Source organism: Opisthocomus hoazin, chromosome 15 (assembly GCF_030867145.1).
Source record: "Opisthocomus hoazin isolate bOpiHoa1 chromosome 15, bOpiHoa1.hap1, whole genome shotgun sequence".
In the NCBI taxonomy this organism is placed as follows: Eukaryota; Metazoa; Chordata; class Aves; order Opisthocomiformes; family Opisthocomidae; genus Opisthocomus; species Opisthocomus hoazin.
Window position 1 is genome coordinate 22,397,756 of NC_134428.1, and position 12,919 is coordinate 22,410,674.

Sequence of the window (12,919 nt, forward strand, 5' to 3'; positions counted from 1 at the left end):
CATCTTCTCTATAGCAAGGCAATTGATAAGTACAGTACTTACAAGATCCAAACTAAACTTTTGTGTAACTCTGGGTCAACAGATTCCAGATCGGAAAGCTGAATGGGCTTCCCCAGAAGCTGTTTATAAAAGGGAACTGTGAAACCCCCATTGATATAGTGTCCATGGAACACAGCCAAACCCATTATCCGACCCACAAAATGGAAATAAGACAAATGGTCCTGCAGGGAGAGAGGAGAGGAAAATCAGGCAGCAGGAAGACACTGACATCTTGTGGTTATACCCGCCCTGTCAGTTGTGCGTTTGGTGCAAGTTATCGGTAACCCTCTGGGCAAGAGGAGCCACCATTTTTCCTCATAACATAACCAAGAACAGAAGCATTTAATGATTAAGTGCCTCAAACAAGTCTCTCTGCATTACCTGACTAATAAATTGGATACAAGTCTTCTACGCCTCTCATATGGCAAAACTCCTGAAAAGAAAATCCCCATGAAATCCCCAGAATCCCAGGTATGACAATTTCAAACAAATTAGTTTATTCTTTGTTTAGCCACCAAAATCTTTTTGCTCTTGAGGAAGCAGGCCATGTGCGCGCTTCCTTCATGTCTTTCATGTTGCTTATAAACTGACTTTTGAGAACTAAGGCGTAAGTCCTATGGTTGAGATTCTTCCGATCTACCTCCCCCATCTTACAGAGCAAATGTCAGGAAATGTCATGTTGGGAAAAATTCCCCTGTACTAATACAGAATTTCTGCTCCCTTTAGCGTCTGCATCAGTCCAAATCCTCCAGCAAGAACAAAAAGGAAGTACAGCAGCTTATTGGGACAGGGCAAGCAAGGCATATAGCCTCTACAGTCAGGGGCGAACAATGCTGAGGACGCGATGCTGTTTACACAACCACTGGCATTCACCGTGAAGGTGAATTTCACGTCCGTGTATCTTCTCCGAATCACCGCGCATCCCAGTCAGTACTGAGCAGTCTCACAGAAATCAGATACTTCTCAAAGGCTACCTCCTCTCCCATGTTATTAATTTCTAAAACAAAAGCCCTCTGCTTCATACTATATCAACATAAGACTCATTAACACGTTCTTATTCTGCTTTACCATTCGGTTTACACTCTTGCCATGGAAGAACAGCTACGACAAAAAATCTGCAGGGGACCTCTGTCACTGCTCAGAAGTGCGTACTTACAGGATTGATAGAAGAGTCTGGATTGATTTGCAGCATGTAAATATTATCTGTGGAGTACTGGAAGAGTCCATAATAGGGATTCAACATTTCATGGCACAGTAAATACAACCATTCTCTGCCAAAAAAAAAAACCAAACAAGGTATTTTAGAAGGGTGCAACTTCACTTAACTTTCAGACACCACCATTACTGTGAATCATCAAACTAGTCATCAGTTATGAAATGCTTATTTCAAAATCAGATCACCTTGTACTACCCTCCATTTGCAGACCAAAAAGGTATGCTTAAAACCTCTGAGTGTCTTACTCCACTCCCAGGCAGACATGGTTTAGTTTAGAAGCACTGAAGGGATTAACGTCAATTAGAGAAGCTACAGCAAGCTGTTAGACAAGGCCGTCAACAAATCGAGTCTGAACAAGACACACTTCCAAGAAAATCTTGACTTTGTACAGAGTTCAGATATTTGGAGACTAAGAGATCCGCTCCTCTGCGACCTGTACAGTATAGAGAAATATTTTAAAAAAATCTGTTGTTTAAAATCAACTTGGTCACTGGAGATCTTCAGAAAAGCTGCTTTTCTGCAAATCCCTGATGACTCAGCAGAGAGCCCAGAAGGGGCAGAGAGACAACACGCATTGAGAGAGGAGGGGTTAGGTAAATTTCTCTCACCTCAGTAACACACAAGGATGGAAATGGAACTAAAGCGATTTTTGACCTCCCAACTCACCATGACAAATACCCCTTTATTATTAAATTTGGACACCCATCCCGGGTCCAAAATATTCTGAGAGAACTATCAACTTTAATGCTTAGAAGTGGAGCAGTTCTGATCTGAAAGAGTCTGTTGCAGCAAATGGGCAATTATGAAAGCCATCAGGACAACAGGATGCCAACAGCGGAGACACTAAAGGTTGCCTCGGGTAAGGCAGCTCAGAATGTTCCAACTTCTTTCCTTTGTCCAGCGATGGGTTACTGAAAGACACCGAAGTGGGTGATGCAGCTTTTGTGGATTTGAGAAATCTCTCGGTGAATTCACAGGATGCATCTGAGCCACGAAGATGAGTATTTTGGTGATGCTGTTACAGCAACTCCAGAACTTCAGATCTGATGCGACCCACAGGGAATTATTTTTAAGAGGGAGGCAACTATTCTCTAAAGTTTTAGCCTTTGTTTAGGATTAGTTCATCTCCACTCCTGCTCCAACAGATCAGAGGGCTCTCCTGAATGTGGCTGAGACAGAACAAAAAGGAACCCCTAACGTCTAGCAATCCATTCACTGGAAATCAGACAGGTGTGTTTAACAAAACCTTTACTGTGATTTGGATTTGACTTCAGAGTATACGTGCTTCTTCAAAGACCTCAGAGTTTAATCTGATCACACTTTCACACTTCTGAAACTGGAGCCTGTTGTTGGGATCACCACTTTCAGTAGTAAGATCAATAGCCTATCCCAAACAAGCCTTTTACACTCACCAGGTAATGGTGAGGAGAACAGTACGTATGGAGAACAGGGGAAACAAACACCTCAGTCTGGCGTTAATTCCAGTAATGCTCCCAAATCCAAGGCATACCAAGTCATTTAGTGGGAGCTTTTGACACCAGGAGGGCTGTGGGACAACTGTTCAATTGCATGCTTCCACTTTCCAATCTACCACGACATGAAGACTGAAGCTACAACCACTACCTATAAACTAGATAACAAATAACTTACATATACCATTAAGAGATAATTTTAAAGGGAATAACAGCAGCCACAGTTCACTTTAGGGACAATTTTACAGTTGAAAAGTGTCAGACAAACCCCCAAATCTCACCTTGCTACTCCTCCGTAATCCAGGCCTTCCTCTCCTCGAAATTTCACCATAAGTCTCTTTTTCAAGTCCTTCGGCCTCATCTTCATTATCTGACGGTAGGACTCCTATATGTGTATTTTTACAATTAGGTATTTCCTTCCTATAATTAAGTCTACTAAGATGCATTACTGTAACACATAGATTGTTACTCAACTACAGGAAACATTCTGTTGAAGTGCTAATATGAAGCCAATTCCAACGGCAACTCTGTAACACTTGGTGGTATTCACTACCTCTCTCCTGAAGCAAACTTGCTGTAATCAGAGATCAGTGTTACTTAACTCTTGAGTGACAAAAGCTGCTATTAGTAGTAAAAAGTCAATAAAAATACCTCAAATATTTCCTCTCTGGATACTTCAATGCGACAGTGACCAGCCTGTGGTTGCTGAAGAGAGAGCTCATGTCTAAGAACTTTCAACTTTTGTACCAAGTCTCTTTCATATCTCTGTGCAGGCAACTCCTCGCCATCTTCCAGTGACCCCTCATTTGGAGCTGGCAAAGGCTGCTGGCTGGGCTCTTTTAGCTGGCATTGATGGCTTTGAAAGAAAAATAAAATACTTATTCTAGAAGTGTAACAATAAGAAATATGTAAAACAACGATGGAAGAACTGATTAAGCTTCTTTAAGAGGAACCTGGAGTGACGTGTGCATTCAGCTGGGCAATTTCTACGCCATCGTTACCCTATATCCAGGGATGTGAGGAACACAGATATTTACAATAGGAGTTTCAGCATTTTTCAGCTCGGTTTTTATATGGCAAATACATTGTGGAAGGCTGTGGGTCACAACCACCAAATGCTGAGCAGCAATTAAAAAGTTTGTATTTCTTCTATATGGAGACAACTTTCAAGAGCATAACACAAAGAGACCTCTGATGAAACAAACAACAGCTTTATAAGTGGAACCATCTAACAACCGCAATGAATTTTATTCCAGCTCCATGCAAAATAAGGCTAGGGATTCCTGACACAGTAGAAGTACTGCATCTATGGTTACTGAAAGAGAAAGATGCACTTGCCCCAGATAGTTGCAGCTTCATATGCTCAACTATCCTTACCTATCAGTGCTTTATTTGGGTTGTGGAACAATGATTCTTTAGATACAGAGATTCCCCAGCTGGCTTCAAGCACAGACAACTCAGATCCAGGAAAAAGTCTGATCTTGGAGACAACAAGCACTGCCAGGCTGCTTCCAGGGTCAGTTCTCTCACAGCTGCCTTTGCGTGATGCAGAGCTTGAGCTCATTAAATCCTGCTAAACCCAAGCTGGCTGTGCACAGCACCAGGCGACCAGACTCCAAATGGCTTTATATTCCTGTTGTTTGGAGCTCAAGGGAACACGAAGCTGGTTCAGGTCTAGCATGGCTAGCACAGAGCTAGAACTACTAATCCAGACAGGCACGAGCGGACTGCTGTGGAACCGCCTGGCAGACCCTCTACCCCAGCATTTCCAGAACTGCATATCTGCTCCAGCACAGCTTGGAGCAGTTTTGTCAAACCAGCTTAAAGAGATCAGTGTTGTGCCAAAATAAGCAAGCCCTCCCTTTAACCTGAGGACTGCAAAGCATAGTGAAAACATTTTTGAAGTGTCTCTGCAAAAAGGTTAGATAAAACCAGCACTGAGAACCAAAGCTCAGACCCTGACCAGAGCATTGGTTGCATCTGTTCCCCAACATCATCATGCAGCTCTTCAGCCCCCCATGACTCCCAGACTATAGTTAAAATTGGACAAAAATAAAAGGTTTAAGAATCCAAACTTCAGAGGAATTATTTATCAGGCAAGATTCTTACTTCATGATGTGATGTAGTCGTGGATCTGTGAATTGTGTGGTTCTGTTGTTATGATCTACAAAATATATTCTTCCTGAAACTGTACTTCTAACTTCCCAACCTGGAGGCAAAGGTCCTAGTTCATCACAATTCACACTGTTAAGGTCTCTAAGGAGAAAAGCAAACAACAAGTTAAAGCACTCCTGAAGTTCAGATGAAACCAATTTACATCCAGGGGAGAGGGGAGAATGAATCTGGTGCTCAGTGATTCCAGGCTGGAAGTCTTAGGAGGAAGGGCAGAATAGCTGTTCTAATGTTGTCTTTTTAGAATCCTCAATCTAAGCAGCGCAACTGCCTACATATACATGGTACAGAGACAGAAAGGCAATCAGCAAAACACCTTCTGTCTCTGCCAGGCTTTGAAAGTAACAAAGCCCTACAGCTCAAAAGTAACTTCAGTGTGATCCCCGTGCAGAAAACCAAACAATGAAGCAAAGGCCTCTGCACCAACCACAGTCTCCAAAGGTCCAATAAATTAAGAGGTTAAGGCAGCCAAATACTAATATGACGTAAAAAAAAAAAAAGTATCACCTCAGGTTAGAATCCTAACTATTTGACTCGTGAATCACTGAGAGCAAGGCTTTACCAAGACATTCACCCCTTTCATCCTAAATCAGTTTTGGGTATCATTGATATCATGGATATCAGCTACTAAAAGTAGTCACTCACTTTCGGGTAGTGCATGAATTCAATACGTAGGATGTATTTACACCTAGAAAATTGAAAACACTGAAGGCCCCAGCCACCTGATAGAGGAAAATACTAAGACGGGCAAGAAAAGGAAGGAGGGAAACCTGAAGATTATTTTTAGACAGAAAAGCTGTTGTTAAATAATGTATTCTCTAGGCAACTGGTGTGGATTCGTCTATTATCGAGGGTTGAAGGCATCACTCTGCATAGTTTCCTTACCTAAATCTAATCATGCAACATCAGTATAAATGAGTAAACTGAGAGGCTTTAGAAAAGGTAGAAACACTTTGCACACCAAAGACTTCTGTAGTGTCAGAGGGAGTATAAGCCAGCAGGGAGTACCCCGGGAGACAGACAAGCCTTTGTTAGGCCCCTTAAAGACGATTATGGCTGTAGCCATTTGTTTCAATCAGCTGTGCATCTGAAAGTACTTTAGAGATCTGATTACATCAAGTTTTAACCTATAACTGTGCTAAATTCCAAGGTCAGGTTTTTGCACTGCAACTTGGTAGTAAGAAAGCCACCTTTAACTAAAACAAGCGTGACCCGTAACTCATGAGACATTGTTGTGTTCACTTACATTGCTGGTTCTGAAAACCTAGCTCTAAAATTTGTTGAGGGAAGAAGCAAAACCTTTTATTAGGCCAACCAGCATCACTAGAAGCAGAGACAAGGCTTTGGGCACACAAGCCTGACACGAGCAACGTGAATGAATGAGCACTGTCACTACTTCTTCCAAAGACAGCAGCTAATTTAACATCAGCTATTTTCTCTCTCTCAGCTTTATTTTTCATATCCTTCCATTTACTGTGTGTGGTTTTATCAACACTTTTGCCTATACTACTTTATATCATTTTTCTAATATCCTGTATCACATCCATGTATCATCCAGCCAGCGCAGCAGCTGAAGAGTTACTGACTTCGTGTTTCACTCTTGAATCTGGTGTGCAGGTGGTCCAGTGAAACAGCCCAGATAAAGCTCCTCAAGGAAGAATGCCAGACCTTAGTCAAAGACCTGGATTAACTGCAGGTTAAGGTTCAAAGAGGCTTTACTAGATTAATCATATGGAAGATTCAAATTTTCTAGCTGCAGATCACCAGTCTACAGCAGAAAAAACCCCAACACCACTTCAAGTTTAAAGATGTTAAGTAATCTCCACTTCAGTTACACATGAGTGAGCACTATTCGAGCAAAAGGTACAAGCTCAATACTCAAGAAACATCGGCTTTACGAAAGTAGTCACTTTTTTCTTCAAATAGCAGTCCAAACTGTTTTCACACACAAAAAGAGAATTATGTAAGATTCAGAAATCTGTAGCTTCACCAAAAAATAAAAGTCACACTGACATTTTTGGAAGAATTTGTCAAATGGGAATTCCTGAAGGACTACATATTTTTTCCCCTTTTGTTTTACATGAGTCACAAGTAGATAATTCTTTCTTTCAAAAAGAGACATCCTTAATGTTTGGTGAAAAGGTAACTAGAAAGGTCCAAAATTATTCCTCTGGTCGTAGCTCTCCCTTTAAATTTAGACAACCCATTTAATAGATTTTTTGCTCTTAAAGATTCAACTTACTGCCATCAACACACACACACACACTGCAAACCCCCGTGACCTTCTAACTATAAATAGATAAATACATACCTTGGTATCCTAGGGTCATGCCATGTGCTAACTCCAGTCTGTGTGTGCAAAAAATAAACCTGTCCCTGTACCGTTGTTCTTTGTTCTATGAAAAGGGAAGAAAGATTATTCTTAATTACCAATCTGAAAACATCAGAATAAACAGTTTGTTGAAAGCCAGTAGCAGATTATCTTCCTGTCAGAGCTAGGAGAAGGTGCTTGAGCCATCCACCTGACCTCTTGCAGCTTGGACTGTTTTGTCCTTAAAACACTGTCTTCATCATTTTAGTTGACTACACATTTCTGTGTTCTTTTTGAAACTCACAAATCCATACACCAGTATGTTTTCGTTTGTATTTTTATTTTTAGACAACCCAAACCCCCCAAACTGGATTTCTTTACTGCTAGATTTGTCGTGCTCTTTTCTGAGATTTAAATTCTCCTTAATCTTATCCTCCCTAATCTTCCATACTACTGCCTTCTCTGTTGCTTTTATATTTTCCTGATCTTTTCTCAAATGTGGGCTCAAACCTACACAACATGCCAAGGGGGAAGGAAAAAATAGCATGACTGCTCTAGTTTAAAGAGCTCTTTACAGTCGTTCTCCCCAGATACATAGCCAAGATTAGCACTGAATTTTCTGTAACAGCATCATACTACAAACTCATGTTTAATTTACCATCAACCCTCAGTGTCTCCTGGTGTAGCCAACTGCTAATCAGCCAATCTCAAACTTCTAACTGCACTGCTTAGTTCCTTTTCCAAAATGCAGACCATTAGATGCACATGGACGCTGCATGTTCTAATAGGTAAACCACATCTATATATTAAAATGGGAGGTTTTTTTCTCTAAAGTCTTTTGAAAAAAACTTCAGTTTCACAGTTCTGAAAAGCTCTTACCGTAGCCTTCCGGTAGGTCAGGCGATTGGTGACCATGCGGTCTGTTCTGAGGTGTCTGTATGTGACCTCTGACTTCAGGAGTCCGAAGTCGCTGTGCCTGAAGCCTCTGATCTTGAGTGGGGGACTCTACGAAGCGACAGTTGCCTCCGCCAGCAGCCCCTGTAGTGTCTGTATACGGTGCTGGTTCCTCCATAAAACAGCTCAGCGGCCTTCCCGGTCCGGAATCTTCATAAACCGTTCTGAAAATGGGGAAACTTCAAGAGTTTCCATCACAGAGAAGTGAATGCAGAAAAAAACGTCTGTCTCTCTCTCTCCATTACTTCAAGTACTGTGACTTTTAACCCAAGATATGCAACTTTCTTAATGTTTTAATATCCCAAATTTCTCATGGAAGTGCCAGAAGCACTGGTAATAAAAAATATCAAGTCCAACCCAGTTTAGCTTATTTTCTTCAAGTAAGTATCCAGCTATAACCTTACTACCCGATACATATTCCCAGACAATGTATTACTCACACTGATATTTAATATTTCTAGTGTTAATTATATTCTTTCCACATATAACCATTTTTCTAATTAAGTGCAAAGAAAATCCTTACCCTTCATTCTCCAAAAGCCCTCTACAGTCTACTACAGAACCTCCTGTGCCTATTCTGTCCCGTGTCTGTAAACTGACTGAAATAAAAAAGAAACACAAGTTAGTAATAAAAGAACAATTGTTCCCTTAAAAACAACATAAAACCAAGTGGCGCACATTTATCTATGGTAAAACATTAAGGAAAGTTATATCCTACACATGAGAGCACACCACTTACCTAAACACCTTCTATAAACCTAAAGCATTACTGATTTTCAAAAAGGAAAAAGAAAAACCAGAGGCATCACCATGCCAAAACTTCAGCTGAGTCTGTGTCTATAAATATCCAAACATGTCAGGTTCTACACCTGTGTTTCATGAGGATCCAGCAAAGTCAGCTGGCAAGAAACCATTCACCACTAGATGTCATCGTTACAGTGAAAATTTGGGTTTTGCCAAATATATTTATGTATCCATCTCTAAAGAAAAGCTTGGGCTGAGGGACAGCAAAACATGGTAAGATGGAGTAAACGGGCGGTAAAACTAGCACTGCCTTTTTGATATTTGGAAACGGGTTACACAAGCCAAAGGTATGAAAATAGCCATTTGTAAAATTTCTTTTAACTCTTCCAGATCTTCTTTCCCACATAAGATTCTTTTTGCCTGTCACCTTGGTCCAAACCAAATCAGTTTCACAGTAACATTTACCATTCCAGAGGTACATTAGAAACCTTGCCAGATGCATTCCCTCTTCTTAATATAATTTCCCATTACCGACTGAGAGAAAACAAAGTTCTGCGTAGGAGTACAACAAACATTTTCAGGTTATGTCATTTAATTCCATTAAAGTCAGAAGAAACAACACAGAAAAGGCACAGAAGGAATAATGACTAGAGGTTTCTTTTTTAATACAACATTTGTCTGTATAATATATTTACCCAAGAAGATGAAAGTTTAGCTGGGAGTATCCTTACCCACTATTTGGCCTCGTACAGCATCAGTATCTGTGGGATTTAGTTTGCATAGATCCAAACGCTGGTCTGCAAATGAGAATAGGAAAGATCAACAAAACACCGAGGGGGGTGGGATACTATTTGCTACTCGGATACAGGGCACAGGAGGTTCCTGACTGAGCCAGGTAGGAATCGCTCTTACATCCAGTATCTTTTAGCCTGCTGATGGCATTGGAGAGGAGTCGGACACACCCCAGGAAGCCAGCTCCCTGTTTCTTGTGGATTTTTTTATGGTTCCATACACTGATGGTTATGGAATCTGTCTTCCCAACGTATCTAGAAAAATACATATTAGAAGAGTAATTTTAGAAAACATAACCTCTTTTTACTCTACAGAATTTATGCTTTATTTGATACAAGTTCTGATACATTTTAGTGTATCGGTCATGCTGCGTCATTATAAATACAGAAGTGCTTAAGCCTGAAATGATATTATTAATGAATTACTGCACTATGATTTCACACAGCATGTTAATTTGCTGCAGCATGAATTTAACTAGACAGCCTCATTAAAAGCTATGCAACAAGCTGATTAATACACAAAACTTTAAAATTTATGTTTCTAATAATTTGAAGGAAATAAATCACTACAACAAGGACAATCTTTTGGAAAAGATGGACTGCACTGCTCCAGTAGAGCTTACTCTAAGCAGTTGTGCCGTGTACCCGACACACAAATATTCCCAAATGCAAACACCTATAAGCAAAGTACCACTCCTTTATTAACAGGTAATTTCTTGTTGCAAAAAAACAGTCCTCCTCAGCAAATGTGCCTCTTCCTGCGAACGTAAAATGAAGCTGCAGTGCCAACCCTTGTGCATGCTATTTACTAGATAAATCTCTGGGATCTTGTTTGCTTGTGACCTTACAAACAACTCACAGATCATAATGCTGGTTCCATTTGGGGTCCAACGTGTTCTTCACAGTGTCAGTTGAATGGCACTGACCTGACCCATCAACAACTACTTTTGCAAATGGGTCAGGAAGTCCTGGGGAAGGGAAAAGCTCCTATTAAACATCGCACTTTTTCTTTTGTTTCTTCCAAGATAATGCTATCACGAGCTTCTTCTCCACCTCCCACCCCGAAAGAAAAGTTGCCATTATCCTAAAACTATTATAGTAACTCCAAAAAAGAGAACTGAGTTCCTAATTAGATAACGTACTTGTGTCATACAGATTGATATCTGCCATAAATTGTGAAGGTAAAACAAAAGGTTAAACATGCTTAATTTGACAGTGCCTGCCCATGCATACTGATAAGTAGGCATTTTTATTCAGTCCTTAACATAATATCGAGCCTGCAGCACTGGGGTACTTTACTCATACCCCTGGCATGCTTTATAAATAGAGCGCCTTTCAGATGGATGCTCTTGGTACCCCACACGTAGAATTATAAGCAGCAACTTGCTCGTGGTCTCATCAGCCAGACTTTCAACTAGAATTCGTGAGTCCTTGGTCTCCCAGTCCTAGAGTCTACACTGTCTAAATACAATTCAGGGTAACGTCTACTCATGTAGTAATGCAATGTTACTGCACGAAGAGAACCACAGAACAATGACATATATAGATACGACACGATGGTAATGCACAATCTACAAATAAATCCGATTAATCAAGAGCAGAAAGTTATACAATTAGGGGATACTTACTGAAGAAATCTTTCTTTGCGAGATTCTTGGCACATAATACTGCAAAACAAAATATCAGATAAAGAAATCTTAAAACCATAATGAAAACTTTCCGGCAACCATACCAGCTACAATACTACTTGATCGTAATTCATAAAAAGCCATCCAAAAACTAAATTTGAGCATTGTTTTCTTTATCTGTGACTGGAATATGTATTTACATAAAGAAAAAAATTACTTTTGTTCTATTATTATAATATACAGAAGATTTAATGAACGTCCCCTTGTGTTAAAACCTCCTAATTTTCTATAATGTGTGCTTACACAAATGCTAAACCAGAATTTTGTTGTGTAGTTTCAGAACCCACCAATTTTAGACAAGGACTACAAGTTTCTGAGCCAAGAATGGCTCTGGGACTCCTAGAAGCAGACCTCTATGCTAAGTCCCATCAGACGCAGCGCAAACCTCTGCTCTTTACACACAGAAGGTACATGACACGTCCTCAAACAAAACAACAGGTATGCTATAGCAGCGCAAGCAGTTTGCAAATACAAAAGGGTTTTGTGGTAACCATGACAGGACCTTACTCAGGAGAAAAAAAAAAAATACACTGAAAAAAAATTTGCTTCAAGATGTTTTCCTTTATAAGGGCCACAAATGAGATATCATTTCCCTCTCTCCAATTCTACCAAATAGCACTGTAGTTTAAGCAAAAATGAGATCAGGAAACTCGCATCAGACTCCACGTCTACTAGATCTACCACCAGCGACAAGCCTAGTTTTGCCTTTCAATAAGGACTGATCAGTATGACCTCAGCAATACAAGTTGTTGAGTACCCATCAAACTCTTAACAGGCAAGGAAAAATAACTACAGAGCCAAAGATGAAAATATTAGAGCTCTAACTTATCTAAAACTAGGATTCAAGAGAGGAAGATAACTATAAAAGCCCTAACTCTTTTTGAGGTAGTGTCTTTGCCACCCAGTTCGGATCTTTCAGCATGAGAATGACTGCTCAGAAAATTCTCTAATGGCCATTTCCCCTGGTATGGACCATTTCCCCTTCTCATCTCCACCCCTTGCTCCAGGCTTACACTCACTCTCACCAGGGGCATTTACACACCTTAACTCTATACTGGGGAAAGGGAAGACACAGTAGCAAAAATACAGGATTTTTTATTTTTTTTTTTTTACACTTGTCCTAGAATTCCATCTCTCAGCTCCAGAGCAATGCTCCCCACCCAACACAGCTAGCAGAATAAACTGGTTCACCTCACACATCAAGCAAACAGACCAAAGAAGTCCACTATTTCACCCAGATGTTCATGGAAAAAAATACACAAATCCTCCATTTTAGTAATAATTAAAGCAGCTGTACCAGGAAATTATTTTTAGAATGGATTAAAAATTAGTTATTTCTTACACTGGCAAGCTGCATAATCAGAGAAAGCTTCTCTTGTTTGGTTTTGTTTGTTTTTGTTTTTGGTGTTTTGGGCTTTTTGTTAACAACTGACCAAAAAAGAGAAGTCTGCTGGACTACGGCAATTCAGTTTGAAACAAAACAGGATTACAGAATCACCGTCCGCTGTTCATGGAAGCACGACAGAGCAACC

The 12,919-nt window shown here is 40.3% G+C and overlaps 1 protein-coding gene across 4 annotated transcripts in view; it reads right to left on the minus strand.

Moving 5' to 3' along the window:
• The window catches only part of SMURF1 (SMAD specific E3 ubiquitin protein ligase 1), a 47,933-nt gene that overhangs the window by 8,977 nt on the left and 26,037 nt on the right, over positions 1–12,919 (minus strand). For 2 of the 4 annotated variants that reach the window (XM_075436263.1, XM_075436262.1), the window contains exons 2-13: positions 11,328–11,366; positions 10,559–10,667; positions 9,821–9,954; positions 9,640–9,705; positions 8,688–8,763; positions 8,090–8,328; positions 7,211–7,295; positions 4,837–4,983; positions 3,379–3,583; positions 3,009–3,112; positions 1,196–1,310; positions 43–221 (exon numbers count right to left, since the gene is read on the minus strand). In XM_075436263.1, coding sequence (XP_075292378.1) covers positions 43–221; positions 1,196–1,310; positions 3,009–3,112; positions 3,379–3,583; positions 4,837–4,983; positions 7,211–7,295; positions 8,090–8,328; positions 8,688–8,763; positions 9,640–9,705; positions 9,821–9,954; positions 10,559–10,667; positions 11,328–11,366 — 1,498 coding nt within the window. Of the gene's footprint in view, positions 1–42; positions 222–1,195; positions 1,311–3,008; positions 3,113–3,378; positions 3,584–4,836; positions 4,984–7,210; positions 7,296–8,089; positions 8,344–8,687; positions 8,764–9,639; positions 9,706–9,820; positions 9,955–10,558; positions 10,668–11,327; positions 11,367–12,919 lie in introns of all 4 variants that reach the window. The other 2 variants (XM_075436261.1, XM_075436259.1) reach the window with 1 other exon arrangement.